Below are 22,497 nucleotides of genomic sequence, written 5' to 3' on the forward strand. Positions count from 1 at the left end.
CTGCTGGTGAATATCAGTGTTGTCCTCAGTTCACTCTTGAAGAACGTCGTCCATTTTAGTTTCACTGAAACTCAAATCTTAATAATTGATCGTTAACATAAATATTAATAATTTCTCACTCCTGTTATTATCCTCTGACTTCAGTCTTTAAACAAAACTTTATTTCACAGCTGCTTCATTAATTTACACACAAACACTAAACCAGCCGCTCTGTGGTCACGATGACATCATGCAGCGGCTGTGATGTCACGTTGACCCATCTGTGATGTCACGTTGACCCATCTGTGATGTCAGACAGAGTCTCCAGCAGCTGGAAGTAGTTGTACTTGATGTCGTAGTCCATGTCGTACCAGAAGTTCACTGCAGAGAGAAAACCCCACAGGAGACAGTTGGATGAACGTTTCTGTATGTTTACGTCTCTGAACACAGCTTCAGTTTTACTCTGGTGGTGCGTTCAGGTGCAGCGTGTACCTGCGATGCAACCGTGCGACTGCTGGACGTGGTGGAACCACAGTGACGGCAGGTACAGCATCTCTCCGGCCTTCACACTGCAGCGGAGCGGCCGGGCTCTCCGGTACTGAGGGTAACGCTCCAGGTCCGGGTCCAGAGGGTCTAGAGGGATCCACGGGACCTGAGGGGGCACAGGAGGAGGGGTCAGCGTTTTAAACAGAGCAGAGAGCACTGAGATTTACACACAGACACCTGAACACACCTTCTCAGAGCCGCTCTGATCCACAACCCGAAACTCACCGTCGTCTCGCTGATGATACACAGCCGGCTGATACTCACCTGAGGCACATGCACACACACACAGGACAGATGGTTACTATGGTTACCAACGGGCTAAAGATGTGCTGGATCGAGGGTGGTTGCCATGGTTACCGTAGGGGATGAAGGGTCGGTCTGTGGGCGGCAGCAGGATGAAGTTCTTCTCTCCAGAAATCACACAGTACAGATTCTCATAGTGATCTTTGTGCACTGAAACACACACACACACACACACAGTTGAACACACTCACAGTTACACACACACACAGTTGAACACACTCACAGTTGAACACACACACACACACACAGAGTTGAACACACAGTTACACACACACACAGTTGAACACACACAGTTACACACACACACACAGTTGAACACACACACACACACACAGAGTTGAACACACAGTTACACACACACACAGTTGAACACACTCACACACACAGTTGAACACACTCACAGTTGAACACACACACACACACACACACACACACACACAGAGTTGAACACACAGTTGAACACACACAGTTGAACACAGAGTTGAACACACACACACAGTTGAACACACTCAGAGTTGAACACACACACACACACACACTCAGAGTTGAACACACACACACACACACACACACACACACAGAGTTGAACACACTCACAGTTGAACACACACACACACACTCCCACAGTTGAACACACACACACACACAGAGTTGAACACACTCACAGTTGAACACACACACACACACACACACACACACACACACACACACAGTTGAACACACTCAGAGTTGAACACACACACACACACACACACACACACACACAGAGTTGAACACACTCACAGTTGAACACACACACACACACACACACACACACAGAGTTGAACACACTCACAGTTGAACACACACACACACACACACACACAGAGTTGAACACACTCACAGTTGAACACACACACACACTCCCACAGTTGAACACACTCCTTGACGTGTTGTGTTCAGGTCTTACTGGAGGTCACGGCACTCGCCTCTCCGAGCCAAAGATTCACAGCGTCTGGTAACTTTCCTAAAAGAAAAATGATATATTATGTTAAAGGTCATGAATTGTAAATAAAATAGTTTCGATTGAGAATTAATTCATGTTTGTCATCATGATGATAATAATAGTGATGATGATCCTTGTATTAGTTTGAAACATTGTCATCTGTGTGAGATTAAACAGGATTTTATAAAAACTGAGGTCAAATAAAAATAGAAATTAACAAATCTGTGAAATAAACAATGACAATAGCATAAAAATACATATTAAGAAACAACAAATGAAAACAGAACACTGCCACAAGGCAATATCCTCTATGAAAATGTATTCAGTAAACAGTCTCTTAATATTAATATACTTAACTATACTTACTAATAGTTGTTTAAATGTTTGTTATTATTATTTAGTAGTATTATTAGTATAATAATTAGTATTATTATCTGCAGCAGTTAAAAGGCCACTAACTGAATATAAAACAAGGGAAAACTAAAGTATAATTAAGACTTATCATATATAAAACACTTGATGCTTAAATAAATCATAAACATCTAACAACTTTTAAAACAAACTCTTGAATCTGGTTTGTTGTAGTTCCCCTCATGGCCGCCGGCGGCAGCACTGAGCACATTGCTATCAGGCGCCATCTTGGATTTTCCTCTGAGGTAAACAAGCTGCAGCTGCTCATCGTCATTAACTCAGTTTAATAACTTTATAAGACGGGAACATCCGCCTGAAGCCGCCTGAACCGCCACTGACAGGCCGAACTTTAGTCCGGCGGGTTCGTGTTCACTCAGTCTGTTTGAAGAAGAAGAGTTCAAAGGTTAAAGTGGGCAGCTCGTCTGTCGGCGGAGCAGCCCGCCGGGAGCTGCGCGGACATGCAGCCCCGCTGCAGCCACTGCGGCCGGGAGGTCCAGAGACAAACCAAAGGCTACAAGAGGAAGTCCATGTTGACGCTGCTCGACCTGAAGAGCGCCAACAAACTGTTCCCGCTTCTTAACCCGCACGATGCGTTTTTATGTTTCGACTGTGTGAGAGACGTTTATCACAAAACGAAGAAATGCGGGAAGAAGCGGGTTTATGTGGACCCGAACCCCCCGACCCGCCCGGCTCCTGCTGCCCGTCCTGCCCCCTCTGTTCCGGCGGAACCACCTCCTCTGAAGAGGCTCAAGAAGAGACTCAAATCAGCGCTGAACGAACATGACTACGCTTCCCAGGACCCGGCGCCCTCCCCCCGGCCCGAGCCGCCGCCGGCCCGGCGCGACCTCCGCGGGCCGATGTCTCAGGTGTGCGGTTACCTGCGGAGGAGGAAGTTCAGCTGTGCGCTGAACAGACTGCTGCAGGTGAACGGCTTCAAGGAGGCTCTGCTCAAAGTGTGCGGAAGAATCATCTCCAGCGAGGTGAGACGGAGCTGTCCATACTCACCAAACCTCATTCACAAAAACACCGATTCAAGAATACTGGTTTTATATGGAGGAAGTTTATATTTATTGACAAAATTCAAATTTACAAACTGCAAAGCAACAATAATTACAGTTATATACTTATAGAAACCATTAATATATGAACCATTAATATATGAAACATGAAGTAAAACAGTATAAATTGTGTTGTTCTTTAAGGTCAGTTTGATTATTCAGTTAGTTTCAGTCAGTGAACATCTTTCTCTTCTCATTATAAAACTACAGACTGCTCCTTTAATCACATCAAACCAGAGCTGCTGGTGGTATTCACCAAACCTCATTCACAAAAACACCAATTTAAAAAATAATGCAGGTTTATGAGGAAGCGTTACATCCTGAGTGCTGAAACACGTGAACACGAGTCGTCACAGTGAAGCTCCAGAAATGTTTTGTGTTTCACAAACTTCAGACTTTCCATCCTCACTGAGGGGAGGAGCTACTGACTGGATCCAGTTTCTGGGTCAACTGTTTTTGACATGTGAAGCAGATTTAAATATATTCGTCTGCAGCGTAAAGAGATGGTGAACGATCTGGACGGGCCGTACAGGAAGACCTTCAGCCCTGAGAACCTGTCGGCGTTCAGCTGGGATAAGACTACTTCCTGGGCGGAGGAGAAGGCTCCTCTGACTGTGGCCTGCCTCAGATCCATGTTCCCCCCTGCTAAGAAGATCCAGAAACAGATCGTCAACTACAGCCCAGGGAATAAACCACGGTGGGTGAGATGGACCTGGTTCTGATGTTCTTGACCGTTAGGATGAAGTGTAACTGAGTGTTTTTCTGTTGGAGGCGGATGACGGATGAGGAGGTGAAACAGCTGCTGGACCGGAGGATCAGCCTCGTCCTGTCCGTGTCTCTGTACACCAGCTCGCTCAGAGCCTGTTTCCTCCAGACGGCCTTCAGCGTGGAGATGCTGCGACACCGCTGTCCCATCAAACTCTTCACCGTCACCAACAGCCTCGGCATCTCTCAGTCCAAAACCACCGCCAGGATCCACGCCAAGAGGCTCGCTGAGGAGCACGAGAGACAGGTGAAGCAGTGGAGGGACGAGATCCAGGTCAGGAGACAAATCTTCTTCTTGAAGTTACTTTGAGTGAACGTCTGTTGATGCACTTCATTACAGGACTGATGGGGTTTCTAATTTAATCTTGTTTTCATGTTGCTCGCAGTGTTTTCCATCAAAACAACTATTTCTAAATGAACTCGCTGGAAACAGACGAGAGCAGAGCTGTAAACCTGACGTCTTCTTTGTTTTCAGACGACCAGAAAGACTCAGTACTGCAGCGAGGACTCAAAGAAGGCGTTGGCGTTCACCTTCTCCTGGGGGAAAGTCCGGGTAAAACATTTGTGACATAAAACAACTTTAGACGTAAAGAATTTGTTCTGTTTAACGAAGAAACCGTCTGTGTGCTGCAGGTGCCGTCAGCGTCCAGGTCCGACTCCACAGATCGAGGGTACACCTTTGTGACGTGGGCGTTTCGCTTCGCTCATCAAAACCGGATTAACTTCCGTTACCTGCACGGACCGAAGATAAAAGCAGTGGAAGTGTCTCCTTACAGCATCCTGCCGACCAGACAGGTGAAGTCACGCTTTACAGAAAACATGCCTGAGTTTAACAAATCATCTCAACTCACAACTTAGAGTTTGATTTCATTTAGTTTGATTCGTTCAGTGAGTCTCACTGAGGACAAAACATGTCAAACCAGTGGGACTGGTCCTTTAAACGTCTCATCACCACGGTAACATCATCATCACCACAGTAACCCCATCACCGTGGTAACATCATCTTAATCTCTCTGTCTCTCAGACGTACGAGTCGCTGCGACAGCGAATGAAAACGTTAGTGATGCGAATCATCGCCGACAACCTGCCGGCTCTGAAAGGACCGAGAGGACGAGTGGTGAGACACGTTCCTCACAGGTACTCACACCTGATGAAGGAGGAGAGCACCACTGTGAGTGTCTACCTGCTCAGGTATTTTTGATGTCACACTGAACTATGTTTCCACTGAACATTCTGAGTGGTCCACTTGTTTCCACACAGGTGAGTCTGGGTGCAGTGACACCAGACAGCAGCGAGGCGTCAGTGAGCGCAGCGCTCGGCCTGAAGGACTACATCCCCGTTGTCTCCGGGACGCCGTACCACATCCTGAGCTGTGGAGACGTCCTCGGGACTGACATGACCCAGAACCACCAGAACCAGAACCTGGACCTGAGGTACGATGGACTCATAGAGGCACCGCCAGAGTTTCAGAAGGAACACCTGTTTCACGAGGTGAGAAAAACTTTATATCTCTAAAACTACAAACGATGAACGAGCTGCTCTACAAAATAAAAGTCCTCCAGCTGCTCCACAAAATAAAAGTCCTCCAGCTGCTCCACAAAATAAAAGTCCTCCAGCTGCTCCACAAAATAAAAGTCCTCCAGCTGCTCCACAAAATAAAAGTCCTCCAGCTGCTCCACAAAATAAAAGTCCTCCAGCTGCTCCACAAAATAAAAGTCCTCTAGCTGCTCCACAAAATAAAAGTCCTCCAGCTGCTCCACAAAATAAAAATACACAGTAAAAACTTTCTCTTGCTCTTGATAACTCTCTGCAGGACATGATGAAGATGCTCCTCAGTGAGAAGAGTGAGAACGCTCGAGGAACTCTTCATCACATCGTCTCACTGTTTCACTTCAAGACGTTCAACAACATGGCCAAAGACTACTTCCTGAACCTGTGGGACTTCATCACGGTGAGACGCCGCTCCTTCTACAGTCAGTCATCAGTCAGACATCTTTAACCTGATGAATATTCACTCCCTCAGTTTGTGACGACGGCGTATGTGACTCTGTTCGCTGTGACGGACTGCGGTCTGGACTCGGTGGACCAGAGACCGTCAGGTTACCCGTCTCAGGTGTCGGCTCAAGTGGACTGGCTCAGTGATCTGGCTCACAGGCTGGTGGATCTGGTGTGGATGGCTCCACCTCAGGAGGACATCAACACTGCTGCTGCTGTTGCTGCTGCTGCAAGTCAGTGTGACGGAGAGGAGAAGAAGAAGAAGATCTTCCCCTTCTGTTACTGCAGAGAAGGTGAGGCAGGTGAGGCGTTAAAGGAATAGTTCACTCTAGAACGAAATTCAGTCAACGATCAACGAGATCTGTAGTCTTTCAGGGTCCTGAACTGGTAGTTTGTGGAAAGTCACGGATCTCCTGAACGCACGCTTCATTTGATTGAAGCATCCAGGAAAGGAACACACTCGAACCATCTTTTTATATTAATTTACCGGCACATTTGAAAAAAGAGTCAAGCTTTGAGTGACAAAGAAAATAACAAAAAATTTTGTTTTACATCCAACTGGGGGAGAAGCTGACTTCGTCCTTGTCCATGGCCGTGCTCTCGTGTCGCTCACAGCAGGATGTAAATACCGGTGTGTATCTATCGCGAGTCTCGTTCATCTTGTTTGGCGCGACTTCTGTAGTGCAAACGCTGTGAGGGAGACTCGTGTGCCTCCAGGCAGATATAGCATAGTGACTGCCACTTCAGGACACTTGGGTTGCAGCGGACGAGCAGTATGGAGGAATATTACAATGTTTTTTGTGTAGTTTTATGGACCTTTTCGTCTCGGGCCCCCAGGGTAGAAAATTAGATTTTTGGTTTGAAATTTTACCGTCCAAAATATGTTTTGACATGGCGGTTCGCCAATTCTCCGCCGTTGGTTTTTCACACAGAGCCGAGCAGCTCCGGCGTGAAAGACGAACCAGAGTGTAATTCACACAGAAAGCCGGCGCTGTGGATCCAAAAGAGGCGTGATGGTACACGTCATGATGACGACGTGTTTTTTTCAATGCGTTTCCCCGGTGTCCACCTGTTAATCTAAACATGTACCTGCTGACTGTTTATAATCATATGGATGCTGTTATAATGTGTTGTGATGAGATCCTGACCCACCAAACATCCTGGAAAGTGACAAAGTTACGTTTTTTGTTCTAAATTACATAATTAAATAATCGCCATCAGTAAACGGGACGCTGTCTGACTCTTTCCCTAGCGGGGAGGGAGGCTGTTTTCAGGGGGAAAGTTCACTGAAGTCTCGGTGGAGGGCTGACCGTCGTGGTGGTTTTTTTCACCTCGACAGGTGGTGAGTTAAAGTCTTTTGCCGGGGACAGACACTGTTTTTCGGGCAGAAATGTGACGAAGAGTTGGTAGGACCGACAGATGGACCAACACTTCTCCACATATAACGGTGGTATTTTTTTCCTCACATAAGTTGCCAAAGACACGACCAGTTACTACGGTATTGTTGTTTGGTCCTGTAACATTGCTTTGTGGGACATTGCTCTGTATTTTGTTGAGCAAAGGACCTGTACAGTTATCAGACAGTGAACACCATCAGACCGACACGCCCTCGCTTCGCACCGCCGGCTTATCCGTCCTCTGGCTCTACCTCTGACTCTACCTCTGACTCTACCTCTGATACTACCTCTGATACTACCTCTGATACTACCTCTGACTCTACCTCTGACTCTACCTCTGGCTCTACCTCTGATACTACCTCTGACTCTGCCTCTGGCTCTACCTCTGATACTACCTCTGACTCTACCTCTGACACTCTGATACTACCTCTGACTCTACCTCTGACACTACCTCTGACTCTACCTCTGACACTCTGATACTACCTCTGACTCTACCTCTGACTCTGCCTCTGACTCTACCTCTGACACTACCTCTGACACTACCTCTGGCTCTGACTCTGCCTCTGACTCTACCTCTGACTCTACCTCTGACACTACCTCTGACACTACCTCTACCTCTGACTCTACCTCTGACACTACCTCTGGCTCTGACTCTGCCTCTGACTCTACCTCTGACTCTACCTCTGACACTACCTCTGACACTACCTCTACCTCTGACTCTACCTCTGACTCTACCTCTGCCTCTGACTCTACCTCTACCTCTGACTCTGCCTCTGACTCTACCTCTGACTCTACCTCTGACTCTACCTCTGATACTACCTCTGACTCTACCTCTGACACTACCTCTGACTCTACCTCTGACTCTACCTCTGATACTACCTCTGATACTACCTCTGACTCTGACTCTACCTCTACCTCTGACTCTGCCTCTGACTCTACCTCTGACTCTACCTCTGACTCTACCTCTGATACTACCTCTGATACTACCTCTGACTCTGCCTCTGACTCTACCTCTGACTCTACCTCTGACTCTGCCTCTGACTCTACCTCTGACTCTACCTCTGACTCTACCTTTGATACTACCTCTGACTCTACCTCTGATACTACCTCTGACACTACCTCTGACACTACCTCTGACTCTACCTCTACCTCTGACTCTGACTCTACCTCTGACTCTACCTCTGATACTACCTCTGATACTACCTCTGACTCTGCCTCTGACTCTGCCTCTGATACTACCTCTGATACTACCTCTGACTCTGCCTCTGACTCTGCCTCTGACTCTGCCTCTGACTCTACCTCTGACTCTGCCTCTACCTCTGATACTACCTCTGATACTACCTCTGATACTACCTCTGACTCTGCCTCTGACTCTACCTCTGACTCTACCTCTGACTCTACCTCTGACTCTACCTCTGATACTACCTCTGACTCTACCTCTGATACTACCTCTGACTCTGCCTCTGACTCTACCTCTGACACTACCTCTGCCTCTGACTCTACCTCTGATACTACCTCTGACTCTGCCTCTGACACTACCTCTGCCTCTGACTCTACCTCTGATACTACCTCTGACTCTGCCTCTGACTCTGCCTCTGACTCTACCTCTGATACTACCTCTGACTCTGCCTCTGACTCTGCCTCTGACTCTACCTCTGATACTACCTCTGACTCTACCTCTGACTCTGCCTCTGACTCTGCCTCTGACTCTGACTCTACCTCTGACTCTACCTCTGACTCTACCTCTGATACTACCTCTGACTCTGCCTCTGACTCTGCCTCTGACTCTACCTCTGATACTACCTCTGACTCTACCTCTGACTCTGCCTCTGACTCTGCCTCTGACTCTGACTCTACCTCTGACTCTACCTCTGACTCTACCTCTGATACTACCTCTGACTCTACCTCTGACTCTACCTCTGACTCTGACTCTACCCCTGACTCTACCTCTGATACTACCCCTGACTCTACCTCTGACTCTACCTCTGACTCTGACTCTACCCCTGACTCTACCTCTGATACTACCTCTGACTCTACCTCTGACTCTGACTCTACCCCTGACTCTACCTCTGATACTACCTCTGACTCTACCTCTGACTCTGACTCTACCCCTGACTCTACCTCTGATACTACCTCTGACTCTACCTCTGACTCTACCTCTGACTCTGACTCTACCTCTGACTCTACCTCTGACTCTACCTCTGACTCTGACTCTACCCCTGACTCTACCTCTGATACTACCTCTGACTCTACCTCTGACTCTACCTCTGACTCTGACTCTACCCCTGACTCTACCTCTGATACTACCCCTGACTCTACCTCTGACTCTACCTCTGACTCTACCTCTGACTCTACCTCTGACTCTACCTCTGACTCTGACTCTACCTCTGACTCTACCTCTGACTCTACCTCTGACTCTACCTCTGATACTACCCCTGACTCTACCTCTGACTCTACCTCTGATACTACCTCTGACTCTGACTCTACCTCTGACTCTACCTCTGATACTACCCCTGACTCTACCTCTGACTCTACCTCTGACTCTACCTCTGACTCTACCTCTGACTCTACCTCTGACTCTACCTCTGATACTACCTCTGACTCTACCTCTGATACTACCTCTGACACTACCTCTGACTCTACCTCTGACTCTACCTCTGATACTACCTCTGATACTACCTCTGACTCTACCTCTGACTCTACCTCTGATACTACCTCTGACTCTACCTCTGATACTACCTCTGACTCTGACTCTGCCTCTGACTCTACCTCTGACTCTACCTCTGACTCTACCTCTGACTCTACCTCTACCTCTGACTCTGCCTCTGACTCTACCTCTGACACTACCTCTGACTCTACCTCTGATACTACCTCTGATACTACCTCTGACTCTGACTCTGCCTCTGACTCTACCTCTGACACTACCTCTGACACTACCTCTGATACTACCCCTGACTCTACCTCTGACTCTACCTCTGGCTCTACCTCTGACTCTACCTCTGACTCTACCTCTGATACTACCTCTGACACTACCTCTGATACTACCCCTGACTCTACCTCTGACTCTACCTCTGACTCTACCTCTGACTCTACCTCTGATACTACCTCTGACTCTACCTCTGATACTACCTCTGACTCTACCTCTGATACTACCTCTGACTCTGACTCTGCCTCTGACTCTACCTCTGACTCTACCTCTGACTCTACCTCTACCTCTGACTCTGCCTCTGACTCTGCCTCTGACTCTACCTCTGACTCTACCTCTGGCTCTACCTCTGATACTACCTCTGGCTCTACCTCTGGCTCTGACTCTACCTCTGACTCTACCTCTGGCTCTACCTCTACCCTCTAAATTTCACCCCTCGCCGCATCTGAAACTTTCACACAGAGGCAGTTGTGGAGAATTGGCGCAGGATCCCCGTTTTACTGTTTGGCATTTATGTTGAAAGTTATATAGCAAAGTCGGCATATTTCAGCATATTTCAGGCGTGTGACCTATTTATTTTACTCGCCAGAACATATTTTTCACACGCATTTGGCGAGTGGCGGGTGCCAATTTTAAACCCTGCGGGCACCATTGACACGCGCTATATGGATTATTGCTGCAGGAGGGAACCCCCGCGGGTCTCCAGCTGCACTTTGAGGAATAAAAAACTACACCGGACTTCTCATCAGCATGAGGGTGAGTCGATAATGACTGAATTTCGTTCTAGAGTGAACTATTCCTTTAATGGACAGAAGCGTTCAGAAGAGATGATTCTACTATAAACAGAACCGTCTCTCTGTCTCTGACCTGTCTGTCTGTCTGTCCACCTGCAGATAAGCCAGGTGAGCAGCTGGTGCGGTGCTGCAGTAACCTGTGTCCAGGTATCTGGTTCCATGCTTCCTGTGCTCGGGCTCAGACCCAGTCAGACCCTCCTGAGGAGGACCGTGGTGGTTCAGACTGGTTCTGCAGTCCGGCCTGCGGCGCGGACGGAACCTACGTGTACTGTCACTGTAAGGAGCAGAGGGGGGGGCAGATGGTCCAGTGTGGACGGATGGAGGACTGCAGAAGACACGAGTGGTACCACCGAGACTGTCTGACAGCAGCCGAGCAGAGCAGAGCCCAGAGCAGTGAGTCACCACTCACCTCATATAACCTACATATATAACATATACATATAACAACAGCACCAGACTCCATTAACAAATCACCTGATTTAAGGACGACAGGGGGCTTTTAAGAGTTGTTGCGTTAAAACAAACTTTATAAACTTAGTGAAACTCTGTCTCTGACTAATTCTTCATTATTTGTTCCTTCTTGTAAATTCAGCAAACGTTCTACATGAACTTCTTTCTGTCTTTGTGTTAAAACATGGCGTCTGTCTGTCTCAGTGATGGACACACTGATAATAATAATAATAATAAGATTCTGATCCTGAGTCGATGTTTCTGGTCTGTTCCAGCTCCATGGTTCTGCTCAGAGTCCTGCCCCATGGCGGCTGACGGCGAGGACTTCCTGTTTAACTACACAAGGGCTGTGGTGTGGGAGGGGCTGTACCACCTGGCCAGACGGGACGCCATCCAGGAGGGAGACGGAGACGCCATGACGGATTTCTGGAGGATGGACCTGGTCCTGCTGTGGACCAGAAAACACCTGCAGCTCTTCAACAGCGGCCATCAGATGATCACAGGTAGAGTCAGAGACACGGCTGATTGGGCAGATTTAACAAGCCCCGCCCACTGCACTCTGGAGTTTGTAAAGTTAGCTGATGGAGGCTTTAACACAAGTCTCTGATGGTGCTAACGAGTGTTAGCTCTGCTGCCAGCTAATCATCTTCAGTCTCATGTTGTCATGGTTACTGTGTGTTTACAGGGATTGAGGGGTTCTACCCGGAGCGGGTCAGACAGGACATGAAGTGGAACCGAGTGCTAAACCTTCAGGGAACATCTGGAGGAAACATCAGCCAGGATCTCCTGACAGAGCTCCTCATCAACGAGTTCAAAGGTTGAATCTCTTCTTCTTCTTCGCCTCCTCCTTCGTCCCTAATGTCGACTTCCTGTCCTGGTGTCTCAGCGTTGTGTCCCTAACGTTGACTTCCTGTCCTGTCTCAGGTGTGATCGAGTTCGGTAAAGGCAGCTTCACGCCACAGCAGGTGGAGCAGAGCGCTCACCTGGCCGGAGCTCAGGCCAGACACCTGGACAGACTCTTCTTCACAGGAGGAAACCCTCTGAACCTGTCCTCATACCTGTCCAGAGTAACGTCCTCGTCCTGCAGGAGGACAGAAGACGTGTCCAGGTTCGTCCAGGAGTTTCAAACAGACGAGCTGTTCAGGTCCAAACCAGGAAGGAAACACGACGGCTTCAACAGCTTCAGGTACCAACAGAGAGTCAGAGAGCCGGAGAGGATGGGCCACTGCATGAGGAGGCTGAGGGAGGAGCTGGACCAGAGGACAGACGGCGTCCTCACGTGACAGCTTGACGTCAGCTGGATCGATCGTGTGTTTCTGATGCAGGTTTTATATCAAATCTTTTGTGGACAGTGAAAAATAAAACTTCTGCCATGATGTCGTTCTGTTGATAATTTTGTAAATGAATAAAAGACAGTTACAGCTGAAGAACAGGAAGCTGCTGAGTCGTCTTTTGTTTTGTTGTAAATATTTAAAGTTTAGTTTTTCACTTCCTGTTTTCTGACATCCTGAACTGAAGAGCCAATCAAAAGTTCTGAGTCAGGTGTGAAATACTGTCTTTATATTGTAACGAGCTGAAACTAACACTGACTTTATTATTACTGATCCGAACAGATCAGCAGAACTTAAAGACTTTCAGAGTCATGTAGATGTTTGAGACGCTGCAGAAACACTAAATGTGAGAACTGAATATTAAACAGTTGCAGCTCTGTGGACAGTGCAGAGACCCTGTGAACCTCGAGTCGTCTCCAGGTGTGACAGGTGTCCGTTCTGAGCACGCTCAGTAGGCTCAACTCACCGAGCGCGTCGCTCATCCAGGAGACGTGAGGCTCCACGTCGTCTGTGAGCTCCGGGAGCTCCTCCGTCAGGTTAGAGCACTGCTTCTGAACGTAAAACACTCCTCCACCCGACTCCACCTGCAGCACACACACACACACACACACACACACACGCAGATGGTGGACTGGTGTGTATCAGCAGTAAAAGTACACAAATATTAACTTCATGTAGTCAAAGTATCATCATCAGTACTCCGTGTCAGGATCCTGTGTGTACTCAGTAGTACTGCGCTGCTCCTCCTCACCTTCCCCTCGATGATGTCGAGCACAGCAGAGAAACTCATCCGTCTCTCTTCAGGCATCACGAAACGATCGCCGCTGACGGCGTCGGCGTAGCCGTTAGGAGTCACTGCCACGCTGATGACCTTTGACCCCACCTTCTCCCTGCACACAGGAAATGATCAGATACACCTGACCACAGAAGAAGAAAGCCGTTTCTCAATACCCAGTACGGCAAGTTCGAACTTGTGAACTCCCGGGGGACGGGAGGACGGTCCGCTCCGCTCCTCGGCCATTGCTACTGTATCACGAAATGCATTCTGGGATACGTAACTTCCCAAAGTCCACACAAGTCTCCACCGATGCATCCTCGATGAAATGGGCGGGGCAAGAACACATCCGGGGTATTCGACCGTACTTGGCCAGATGCGAACTCTGAATTGGAACAGAACTTGGTCCGGCGTTGATGACATTTCTCAAGTCCACAAGAACAGAAGTACAGAGAAGAACGCATATTGAGAAACGGCTGAAGAGTACAGGTGTGTGTGGGCGGGGCTTCCTCACCTCAGGTACTCCGGGCTCCACCTGGACAGAGCCGGCCAATGGCTGAAGGCGTTCCTGATGATACAGGGCTTGTTTGGACCAATCCAGTCGCGGTAGAACTGCAGTGGGTCAGGTGGCTCCTCCAGGTACGGCACTGATTGGTTCAGATACAAATCTGAAAGGTGATCAATAACCAATCACTCCGATTGATCAGTTGAGTCAGCACTGAACCAGAACTACCAGTTTGTATCAGTGTGAGCAACTTTAAGTAGTAACTGTAGTAGTTTGAGTATCACTAGCAGTAATATCAGTAAAAGAAGTAGTAATCATATCAACAGTAACAGTATTATTATCAGTAGTACTGTTAGTAACGTTACTCGTAGGAGTTACGTTACTCCTCACCGTGAGCCTCCAGTGAAAACTCAGCCAGTCGTTTCTTCACGTCCTCCATTTTGTGTCTTCTTCATCACACACGGCTCGATCTTCAACCGGAACTGCGTCACACAGACGTGATCATACATGTGATCAGATATGAGTCAACAGATCATCAATAATCATTTAACTATCAGCTGTCAGTCTTCTGCAGCTTCACGGTGCCATGCTGCTCTGTTTACACCCTGTGCGCATGCGCAGCGCTCCTTTCCTGCAGTGTTTGAGGTGAGCAGGTCTCCCCCTGCAGGAGGGAGGCTGAACTGCAGCCACACAGGACTGAGTCAATGATGATCATGATAATAATAATAATAATGTGGTCTGACCCAGTATGTTTGTGATCATTGTACTTTCACTGGTGGTGTAACTGAGTACATGTACTCAAGTATTGTACTGAGGTACTTGTACTTTACTGGAGTATTTCCATTTAGTGCAACATTGTACTTCTCCACGACACCAGAGGAAAATATTTCACTTCTTCATTTAATTTAATTTAATTTAAAGCTTTAGTTACTTTACAGGTTCAGATTGTTTACACAAAATGTAACTAAGTACATAATAATGATTTATTTTATTACAGATTACAGCAGCTGTGACATTAAAGAGATGAACGCTTCAATAATTATTTATTGTCTTATCAGCTTCAGTGTGTGTGTGTGTGTGTGTGTGTGTGTTTGATGAGTTCAGGATTGGATACAGGTGTGCAGCTCTCTGGCTGGAAACAGGTCCTGGAAGGTCCTGGATCAGGCGGTTCTGCACTCATGGACGAGTCGGCGTTGGAGCGTTACTTTGATGACGCCATTGCAAATGTGAGTAAAGACGACGACTCGTCTGTTCTCTGATCTGATGCTGCTGTCATCATTCAAAACTTTATTAGAAACAGTGAAGTTAACATGGAGGGAAAACTTTATTCAGCACAGTGTGAACATGTGTGAAGTCAAACTGAGTCAAACTTAATGTGACGTTTTATTTAAGAAGAGAGAATATAAAATGTTTGGAACTTTTACATACAGAAGAAAGTTTATTATATTCACACTGACTGAGCCTGAAGCCTCCACCCACACCTGTCTGTCACACCTGTAGCTGCTTGTGTCATCAGAACTGAGGGGGGACTGAACCATGTAGAGTTGCTGCAGACAAACCTGCTGCCACAAGAGACATCAGCTTATTTACTCCAGCTTTACATTAAAGTGCAGCGAAAACAAATCAAGTCACACTCTGATAAACATCCACAATCACCCTGAACACACCACACATTCACTCGTTTACAAGTTCATGTGACATGATGTCGGTCTGACGATATAAATCCAATTAAAGTTTTACGTATTATTTTTAGTAATATTTTTATGAACATCAAAACATGTTTTTTGTGTTTTTGTTTTACATTTAAGTTGTTTAATTGTCACATTTGTAACTAAATATTGAAACAGATTTTGATCTTCAGTCTTTTCTGCCACAGTTTTGTGTTGATGGATACAGTCACAGATGATAATAATGAAAATAATGAAGTGGGATCTTGTTTGTTTTTCTCCTGCAGGACTCCTGCTTCAGTTTGGGGGAGGGCCTTGGCCCCCAAAGCCCTGCCCCCTCATTGGAAGACCCCTCCTTCCTGCCGGGGAAGGCGGGGCCTAGCAGAGAGCCGGGGGAGGAGCTGGATCTCAGCTTCCTACCTGATGAGCTCAGCACACAGGAAGAGCCTGGTCACCATGACGCCACAGGTGTGACATCACTGTTATGAATGAAAATGATTTGAAACAGATGCATCAGGTATCAATACTGACATTAAAGCTTCAGGTGTTTTATAGATTTAAAGTTTTTTGTTTGTACATTCAGAAACATTTTGTTTGACAGACGATCAGCTGAGAGTAGTAGCTCACAGTCGCACTGACCCGGTTCTTTAGCTGAGGGATGTTTGACTCTTGTGTGTTCAGTCTTGTGTTCAGTGCGGTGCTTTCAGTGTGGTGTTCAGTGCGGTGCTTTCAGTGGTGTGTTCAGTGTGGTGCGTTCAGTGTGGTGTATTCTTTGGTGTGTTCAGTGTTGTGCGTTCAGTGTGATGTCTTCAGTGTGGTGTGTTCAGTGTGGTGTGTTCAGTGTTGTGTTCAGTGTGGTGTCTTCAGTGTGATGCGTTCAGTCTTGTGTGTTCAGTGTTGTGTTCAGTGTGGTGCGTTCAGTGTCGTGTTCAGTGTGATGTGTTCAGTTAGGTGCGTTCAGTGTTGTGTTCTGTGGTGTGTTCAGTGTGATGCGTTCAGTGTGGTGAGTTCAGTGTGGTGTATTCTTTGGTGTGTTCAGTGTTGTGTGTTCTGTGTGGTGCGTTCAGTGTGATGCATTCAGTGTGATGTGTTCAGTGTTGTGTTATCAGTCTTGTGTGTTCAGTGTTGTGTTCAGTGTAATGTGTTCAGTGTTGTGTTCAGTGTGGTGTCTTCAGTGTGATGCGTTCAGTCTTGTGTGTTCAGTGTTGTGTTCAGTGTGGTGTGTTCAGTGTTGTGTTCAGTGTGATGCATTCAGTGTGGTGAGTTCAGTTAGGTACGTTCAGTGTTGTGTGTTCAGTGATGTGTTCAGTGTGGTGAGTTCAGTGTGATGTGTTCAGTGTGATGTGTTCTGTGGTGCGTTCAGTGTGATGCGTTCAGTGTTGTGTGTTCTGTGGTGTGTTCAGTGTGATGAGTTCAGTGTTGTGTGTTCTGTGGTGTGTTCAGTGTGGTGCGTTCAGTGTGATGTGTTCAGTGTGGTGCATTCAGTGTGATGTGTTCTGTGGTGCGTTCAGTGTGATGTGTTCTGTGGTGCGTTCAGTGTGATGCCTTCAGTGTTGTGTGTTCTGTGGTGTGTTCAGTGTGATGAGTTCAGTGTGGTGTGTTCTGTGGTGTGTTCAGTGTGATGCGTTCAGTGTGATACGTTCAGTCTTGTGTGTTCAGTCTTGTGTTCAGTGTTGTGTTCAGTGTGGTGTGTTTTAGTTCCATGATAAAATACGACTTCTGTGCTGTTTCTTTCATAATTCAAAATAAAATCCTGCTTTTCTTCTGATTAACAAATACAAACGTGAACATTAACTCATGTTGACTGTGTCCCTGTTTATAGGCCCGTCAAGAAAGTTGCATAGTGCACCTTTAATTTTATTAATAAAACCTATGATGTATTTTAAAGGAGATCTTTTATTTTGAAAGTCAGGAAAACAAACAAACAAACATCGCTAATTAATCTGGATCAGAAGACAAAAGGTGGGCTGAAGATGTGACAGTCAGTGAAATCAGAGGATAAAATGAAGTCTAACCACTGAACTAACTTCCTGTTCAGAGAGTCAGACTGCAGCTCTGGACATTTCACAGGACAGCGGCATCCATCAAGACTACAACTCCCAGGATTCCACAGCAGCAGCAGCAGCAGCAGCTGATCCCCAGCAGGGGGCGTCCATGCTGGGGACAGGGGCCTCCCCCTTCTGCCCCATGACCCCTATGACCCCCATGACCCCCATGACCCCTGTGACTGAGAGGTCAGGGATCATCCCACAGTTACAGTGAGTTACTGATGAGTACTGATACTTCGTAGTTCTGGTACCTCCTCTGTAGTACTGGTACTGTAGTACCGGTACGTCTTCTGTAGTACTGGTACTGTAGTACCGGTACTTTGTTGTGTGTGCAGGAACATTGTCTCCACAGTGAACCTGGGCTGTCCGCTGGATCTGAAGTTCATCGCCCTGCAGGCCAGAAACGCAGAGTACAACCCAAAGGTACAGAGTCCAGCCATGACTGTCAGTCTGTTTAAAGACTCCACAGACTTTAATGAATGTAATTAATAATAATTAGTGTCAGAAGCTTCCAGCATCGTTCAGTTCACTTCTCGTGTTTCAGCGTTTTGCAGCGGTCATCATGAGGATCAGAGAGCCGAGAACCACGGCACTGATCTTCAGCTCCGGGAAGATGGTCTGTACAGGAGCCAAGAGGTCTGTTTGTTTGTTTATGTTATATTTATTTACGGGTCGGTCTGTGGTTCAGCTACAACCTTCAGTAACCCTCCTCTCCCCCCCAGTGAGGAGCAGTCACGTCTGGCAGCCAGGAAGTACGCCCGGGTGGTGCAGAAGCTGGGCTTCCCCGCCCGCTTCCTGGACTTTAAGATCCAGAACATGGTGGCGAGCTGCGACGTGTGTTTCCCCATCAGACTGGAGGGGCTGGTCCTCACACACCAGCAGTTCAGCAGGTACAAACACTGTTAGCCTAGCTTAGCACAAAGACTAGACGCAGGGGGAACGGCTAGCCTCGCTCTGTCATGTTGAACTTTGGTGAATGGAGAAATAATTTTGAGAGGAGCTCCTGCAGGCGGCCATCTTGTTTTTCCAACATGTTGTACTCAGGTGTGACGTCGCTTTGACTCCTGAGTTAAATGAAGCGCAGATTTCAGCCCTGAATGTTGACCGTTAGCTAGTTAGCAGTTAGCTACTTCAGACAGACTGTATATGCTGTGTGCAACAGGAAGTTAGCATAGTCGGGTTTTGAAGCTAAAAATCTTGACTTCCCAGATGTGAAAATACTCAGACCGTCCATGTCGTGCCGCCCACAGAGCGCACTCACTAGAGACTTCCGCTGACCAAGTCGGCTAACTTCCTGTTTAGCCCCCGGCTAACTTCCTGTTTAGCCCCCAGCTAACTTGAATAGAGATAAAATGGTTCCAGGGTGCCATTCCGAACCTGAAACCCTAACCCGGTCGGAATGGGGGTCGCCCCCCAGATAAAATAGCGTGTAAGCTTATGAGAAAAATGTGACGTGACGATGTTAATGACCACCATGAAAACTGACCCGTGACCCTGACGTCCTGACAGAGCTGACGTTTGATTGGACGGACAGCTGGAGAGTCCAAAATGGAGGCATCTGACATCATGTTGTTTTGTCTCTAACAGGTGAAGTTTGTTAAATGGCATCACAGGTTTCTGGTTCCTGATAGCATAGTGTTAGCTAAAGCTAAGACATATTCATTAACACGTCAGTTTTTTAATGGTAACACTTCCTGTCATCAGCAGCTGATTGTGATTGGAGATGAATGTTGATGTGAACCAGCTGATGGATCTTTGTGTGTTTGATGTCGTCAGTTATGAACCGGAGCTGTTTCCAGGACTCATCTACCGCATGGTGAAGCCTCGCATCGTCCTGCTCATCTTTGTGTCGGGGAAAGTCGTTCTGACTGGTAATGAATCTCAACATGGTTATAAAGTGACAGCGAACATTAAAAACTGCATTTAAATTCCTCTCTGTAACTTTATTTGTTCCGATGTGTCACCAACAGAACAAAGATCGAGCTGAGTTCAAGTGATTGTGCTGTGATCATTAAAAGGCTGCATGTTGATTTCCAGGAGCTAAAGAACGAGCTGAGATCTACGAGGCGTTTGAGAACATTTATCCGATCCTGAGAGGCTTCAGGAAACAGTGATGACGGCCTCTGATGTCACTTCCTGTTCAGATGTAAATAAGATGTAAATAAGATGGAATCAGTTTATTTTTTGTGTTGTTGATGATCGATGAGTCAGCTGTTTGTTTTAGAGTCTCTGTTCGATGTTTCACCGTCCTGACTGATAATAAATGTCAGTTTTTCAAAATGGCTGCACAGAAAACTCTTTACTTCTGATTCACACGTTAATATTTCAGGATCGTTAATTAAAATATTGTGAAGTTAACCTTTAATATTGACGAGTTAAACTGAGTGGATCAATCAGATGTGACTTCATCTTGAATATTACATACAGCATCATACATCATACATCATACATCATCATACATCATACAGCATCATACATCATCATACATCATACAGCATCATACATCATACAGCATCATACATCATCATACATCATACATCATCATACATCATACATCATCATACATCATACAGCATCATACATCATACATCATCATACATCATACAGCATCATACATCATACAGCATCATACATCATCATACATCATACATCATCATACATCATACATCATCATACATCATACAGCATCATACATCATACATCATCATACATCATACAGCATCATACATCATCATACATCATACATCATCATACATCATCATACATCATACATCATCATACATCATAATACATCATCATACAACATCATACATCATCATACATCATCATACAGTAAACTCAAAGTGTGACATCATTATCGTCTCATTATCCTGATCAGCTGATTCATAATTTAACAAACTAAACTCTTATTTTACAATTATGACAGTATCCTCTAACTATTGTTTCTGTTGCTTTGTTTTCATTGTGTTTTTTTTGTTTGTTTCTGTTTTTTGTGTGGTGTTGTTGTGATTGAAGTTGCGGTGTTTCCTCGACTCCGCCCACAGCCTGACGTCACTACAGGAAGTGGCGGACTCATCGTCTGCTCATCAAAACAAAAACATCGGAGTGTTTGTTTGTCGGCTCGTCGCCTCTCGGAGCGTTTTAAAACATGACAGCGGTGAACATGAGGACACTCAGCCGTGACTGGAGCCTCATGGAGCGGTAGAGAGCGCCGAGTCCAGCGGCTAGTTTGTGCTAGCTTTATAAAGCTAGCGTTTACGTTAGATTTGCTGGTTAGCTTAGTTAGCTCTTAGCACTCCTCCTCCATGGCGTCCTCCGCGGGACTCCCACCGCTCGGCCCGGACCGTGCCGCTTCATCCTCCGGTCCTCACTCAGGGGGGAGGCCGCCTCTCCGCCCCTGTCACCCCCATCCGGCTCACTCCACCCCGGGCTGTGTGATGGTGGAGTCGGTGGACGACGCGGAGGGTCTGTACGTGGCGGTGGAGCGGTGCCCCCTGTGCAGCACCTCCCGCCGCAGGCTGACCTGTGCCCGGTGCGTCCAGGCCGGGGACTTCGTGTACTTCGACGGGAGGAACACTGAAAGGTTTGGGACTGGATCCTCTAGATATCAGCCTGTGCTCACTAAAGCGGCTCCTTCACTGTTAATGCCAGACTTCATAGCCGTATTTGGTATTTTTACAGCGGCCTTAATTTTTCCGCAAACACAAAACGCAAACAGGTTTTCTAACTTGTTGGAATAAGAATATGAATCCTACTTTACAGTTCGGCATCAGTATTTGTTTATTAAAGCAACTCTGACACCAACAATTCTTTAACGGTTTCTTATTTATTTACGTCTTTATTAACGAAGCGCAGATGTTCCGGTGGAAGTTAGGAGCGGGACTGACAGGTGTACCGGTGATAAGGCCGGCTCTAAGTCCACATAATTGCTAATAAGTATAAAACACACATGCCGAATTAAAAAGGGGATCATCCTGATAAAGACAATAACTATTTTGTGTTTTATACTTTTAATTGTCATCTGTAAAATCCAATTTAAGCTTTAATTGTGTGTTTTTACAGGATTCTCTTGCTAACGTCGGACTCACAAACGGGCAGATTCAGTAAAATCTTTAGTTTAAAACAAACAACAGTTGTACTGCTACACTGAAACAAGGAATGTTAATGAGTTGGTTATTGATGAGTGATAAGGTGGTATGCTACACTGAGTCATCATCAGTTTGTGCTAGTTAGCATTAGCAGCTAACTAACCCTCCTGAGTTATCTCTGCTGGGTCTGTGCTGTTAGCTCAGCTAGCTCCTGCTGCAGTTACACAACATGTGAAAACCCAAAATAACTTTGACCTCATAGTTTCATGTCACCAGTTGTTCAGACTGTTTAGAGCAGCAGCAGACACACAAACACAAACTGAACATCCTCTCAGCTGCTCGTTTAATAAGTCTTATTTAATTATAATGTTTCTGTTGCAGATATATTGAAAAGTTGGAGCGACTGAAGAAGCTGCAGGAGGAAAAGGAGCAGCTGCAGCACAGGTGAAACATTATGAAGATACAAACGGATAA

General features: G+C 46.6%; 4 protein-coding genes across 5 annotated transcripts in view; 3 read left to right on the forward strand and 1 right to left on the reverse strand.

Annotated features, from left to right (window-relative positions):
* Positions 1-139: 139 nt before the first annotated feature.
* Positions 140-14,838, reverse strand: jmjd7 (jumonji domain containing 7). The gene is made up of 9 exons (XM_084382012.1): positions 14,611-14,838; positions 14,230-14,383; positions 13,692-13,830; positions 13,407-13,524; positions 1,778-1,834; positions 883-978; positions 713-789; positions 472-631; positions 140-360 (listed from the first exon to the last, which is right to left on the reverse strand). The coding sequence occupies exons 1-9, from the start codon at positions 14,657-14,659 to the stop codon at positions 269-271; spliced, it is 942 nt and encodes a 313-aa protein (XP_084238138.1). The 5' UTR covers positions 14,660-14,838; the 3' UTR covers positions 140-268.
* On the forward strand, positions 2,381-13,045 carry LOC311274367 (uncharacterized protein). Its single transcript, XM_084382000.1, has 13 exons — positions 2,381-3,204; positions 3,777-3,979; positions 4,054-4,321; positions 4,523-4,600; positions 4,681-4,842; positions 5,072-5,218; positions 5,308-5,538; positions 5,861-5,998; positions 6,071-6,335; positions 11,259-11,552; positions 11,885-12,112; positions 12,295-12,426; positions 12,534-13,045. Exons 1-13 carry the CDS (start codon positions 2,683-2,685, stop codon positions 12,890-12,892), a joined length of 3,027 nt encoding a protein of 1,008 aa, XP_084238126.1. The 5' UTR covers positions 2,381-2,682; the 3' UTR covers positions 12,893-13,045.
* A 490-nt stretch (positions 14,839-15,328) lies between the features above and the next one.
* Positions 15,329-20,217, forward strand: tbpl2 (TATA box binding protein like 2). 2 transcript variants are annotated; one of them, XM_084382011.1, is made up of 8 exons: positions 15,329-15,446; positions 16,175-16,355; positions 17,926-18,145; positions 18,271-18,358; positions 18,480-18,571; positions 18,658-18,825; positions 19,712-19,806; positions 19,906-20,046. In XM_084382011.1, the coding sequence occupies exons 1-8, from the start codon at positions 15,399-15,401 to the stop codon at positions 19,920-19,922; spliced, it is 909 nt and encodes a 302-aa protein (XP_084238137.1). In that variant the 5' UTR covers positions 15,329-15,398; the 3' UTR covers positions 19,923-20,046. The 2 variants fall into 2 exon arrangements, with proteins under 2 accessions (XP_084238137.1, XP_084238136.1); XM_084382010.1 differs by having other exon boundaries at positions 15,330-15,446; positions 19,973-20,217.
* A 776-nt stretch (positions 20,218-20,993) lies between these two features.
* The window catches only part of atg14 (autophagy related 14), an 8,489-nt gene continuing 6,985 nt past the window's right edge, over positions 20,994-22,497 (forward strand). The window contains exons 1-2 of the mRNA XM_084382008.1: positions 20,994-21,518; positions 22,405-22,467. Coding sequence (XP_084238134.1) covers positions 21,241-21,518; positions 22,405-22,467 — 341 coding nt within the window. The 5' untranslated portion in view covers positions 20,994-21,240. The remainder of the gene's footprint in view (positions 21,519-22,404; positions 22,468-22,497) is intronic.

This window comes from Pagrus pagrus (genome assembly GCF_965226575.1).
Source record: "Pagrus pagrus genome assembly, chromosome: 18".
NCBI lineage: Eukaryota > Metazoa > Chordata > Actinopteri > Spariformes > Sparidae > Pagrus > Pagrus pagrus.

Coding starts and splice junctions, on each gene's coding strand:
- jmjd7 (XM_084382012.1), bottom strand. CDS start 14,659: ATGGAGGACGTGAAGAAACGACTGGCTGAGTTTTCACTGGAGGCTCAC. Junction 14,384..14,610: donor GTTTTCACTGGAGGCTCACG/GTGAGGAGTAAC, acceptor ATCACCTTTCAG/ATTTGTATCTGAACCAATCA. Junction 979..1,777: donor GGCGAGTGCCGTGACCTCCA/GTAAGACCTGAA, acceptor TGTGTGTTTCAG/TGCACAAAGATCACTATGAG.
- LOC311274367 (XM_084382000.1), top strand. CDS start 2,683: ATGCAGCCCCGCTGCAGCCACTGCGGCCGGGAGGTCCAGAGACAAACC. Junction 4,322..4,522: donor AGTGGAGGGACGAGATCCAG/GTCAGGAGACAA, acceptor CTTTGTTTTCAG/ACGACCAGAAAGACTCAGTA. Junction 5,219..5,307: donor TGAAGGAGGAGAGCACCACT/GTGAGTGTCTAC, acceptor GTTTCCACACAG/GTGAGTCTGGGTGCAGTGAC.
- tbpl2 (XM_084382010.1), top strand. CDS start 15,399: ATGGACGAGTCGGCGTTGGAGCGTTACTTTGATGACGCCATTGCAAAT. Junction 18,572..18,657: donor GTCTGTACAGGAGCCAAGAG/GTCTGTTTGTTT, acceptor TCTCCCCCCCAG/TGAGGAGCAGTCACGTCTGG. Junction 18,826..19,711: donor ACACACCAGCAGTTCAGCAG/GTACAAACACTG, acceptor TGATGTCGTCAG/TTATGAACCGGAGCTGTTTC.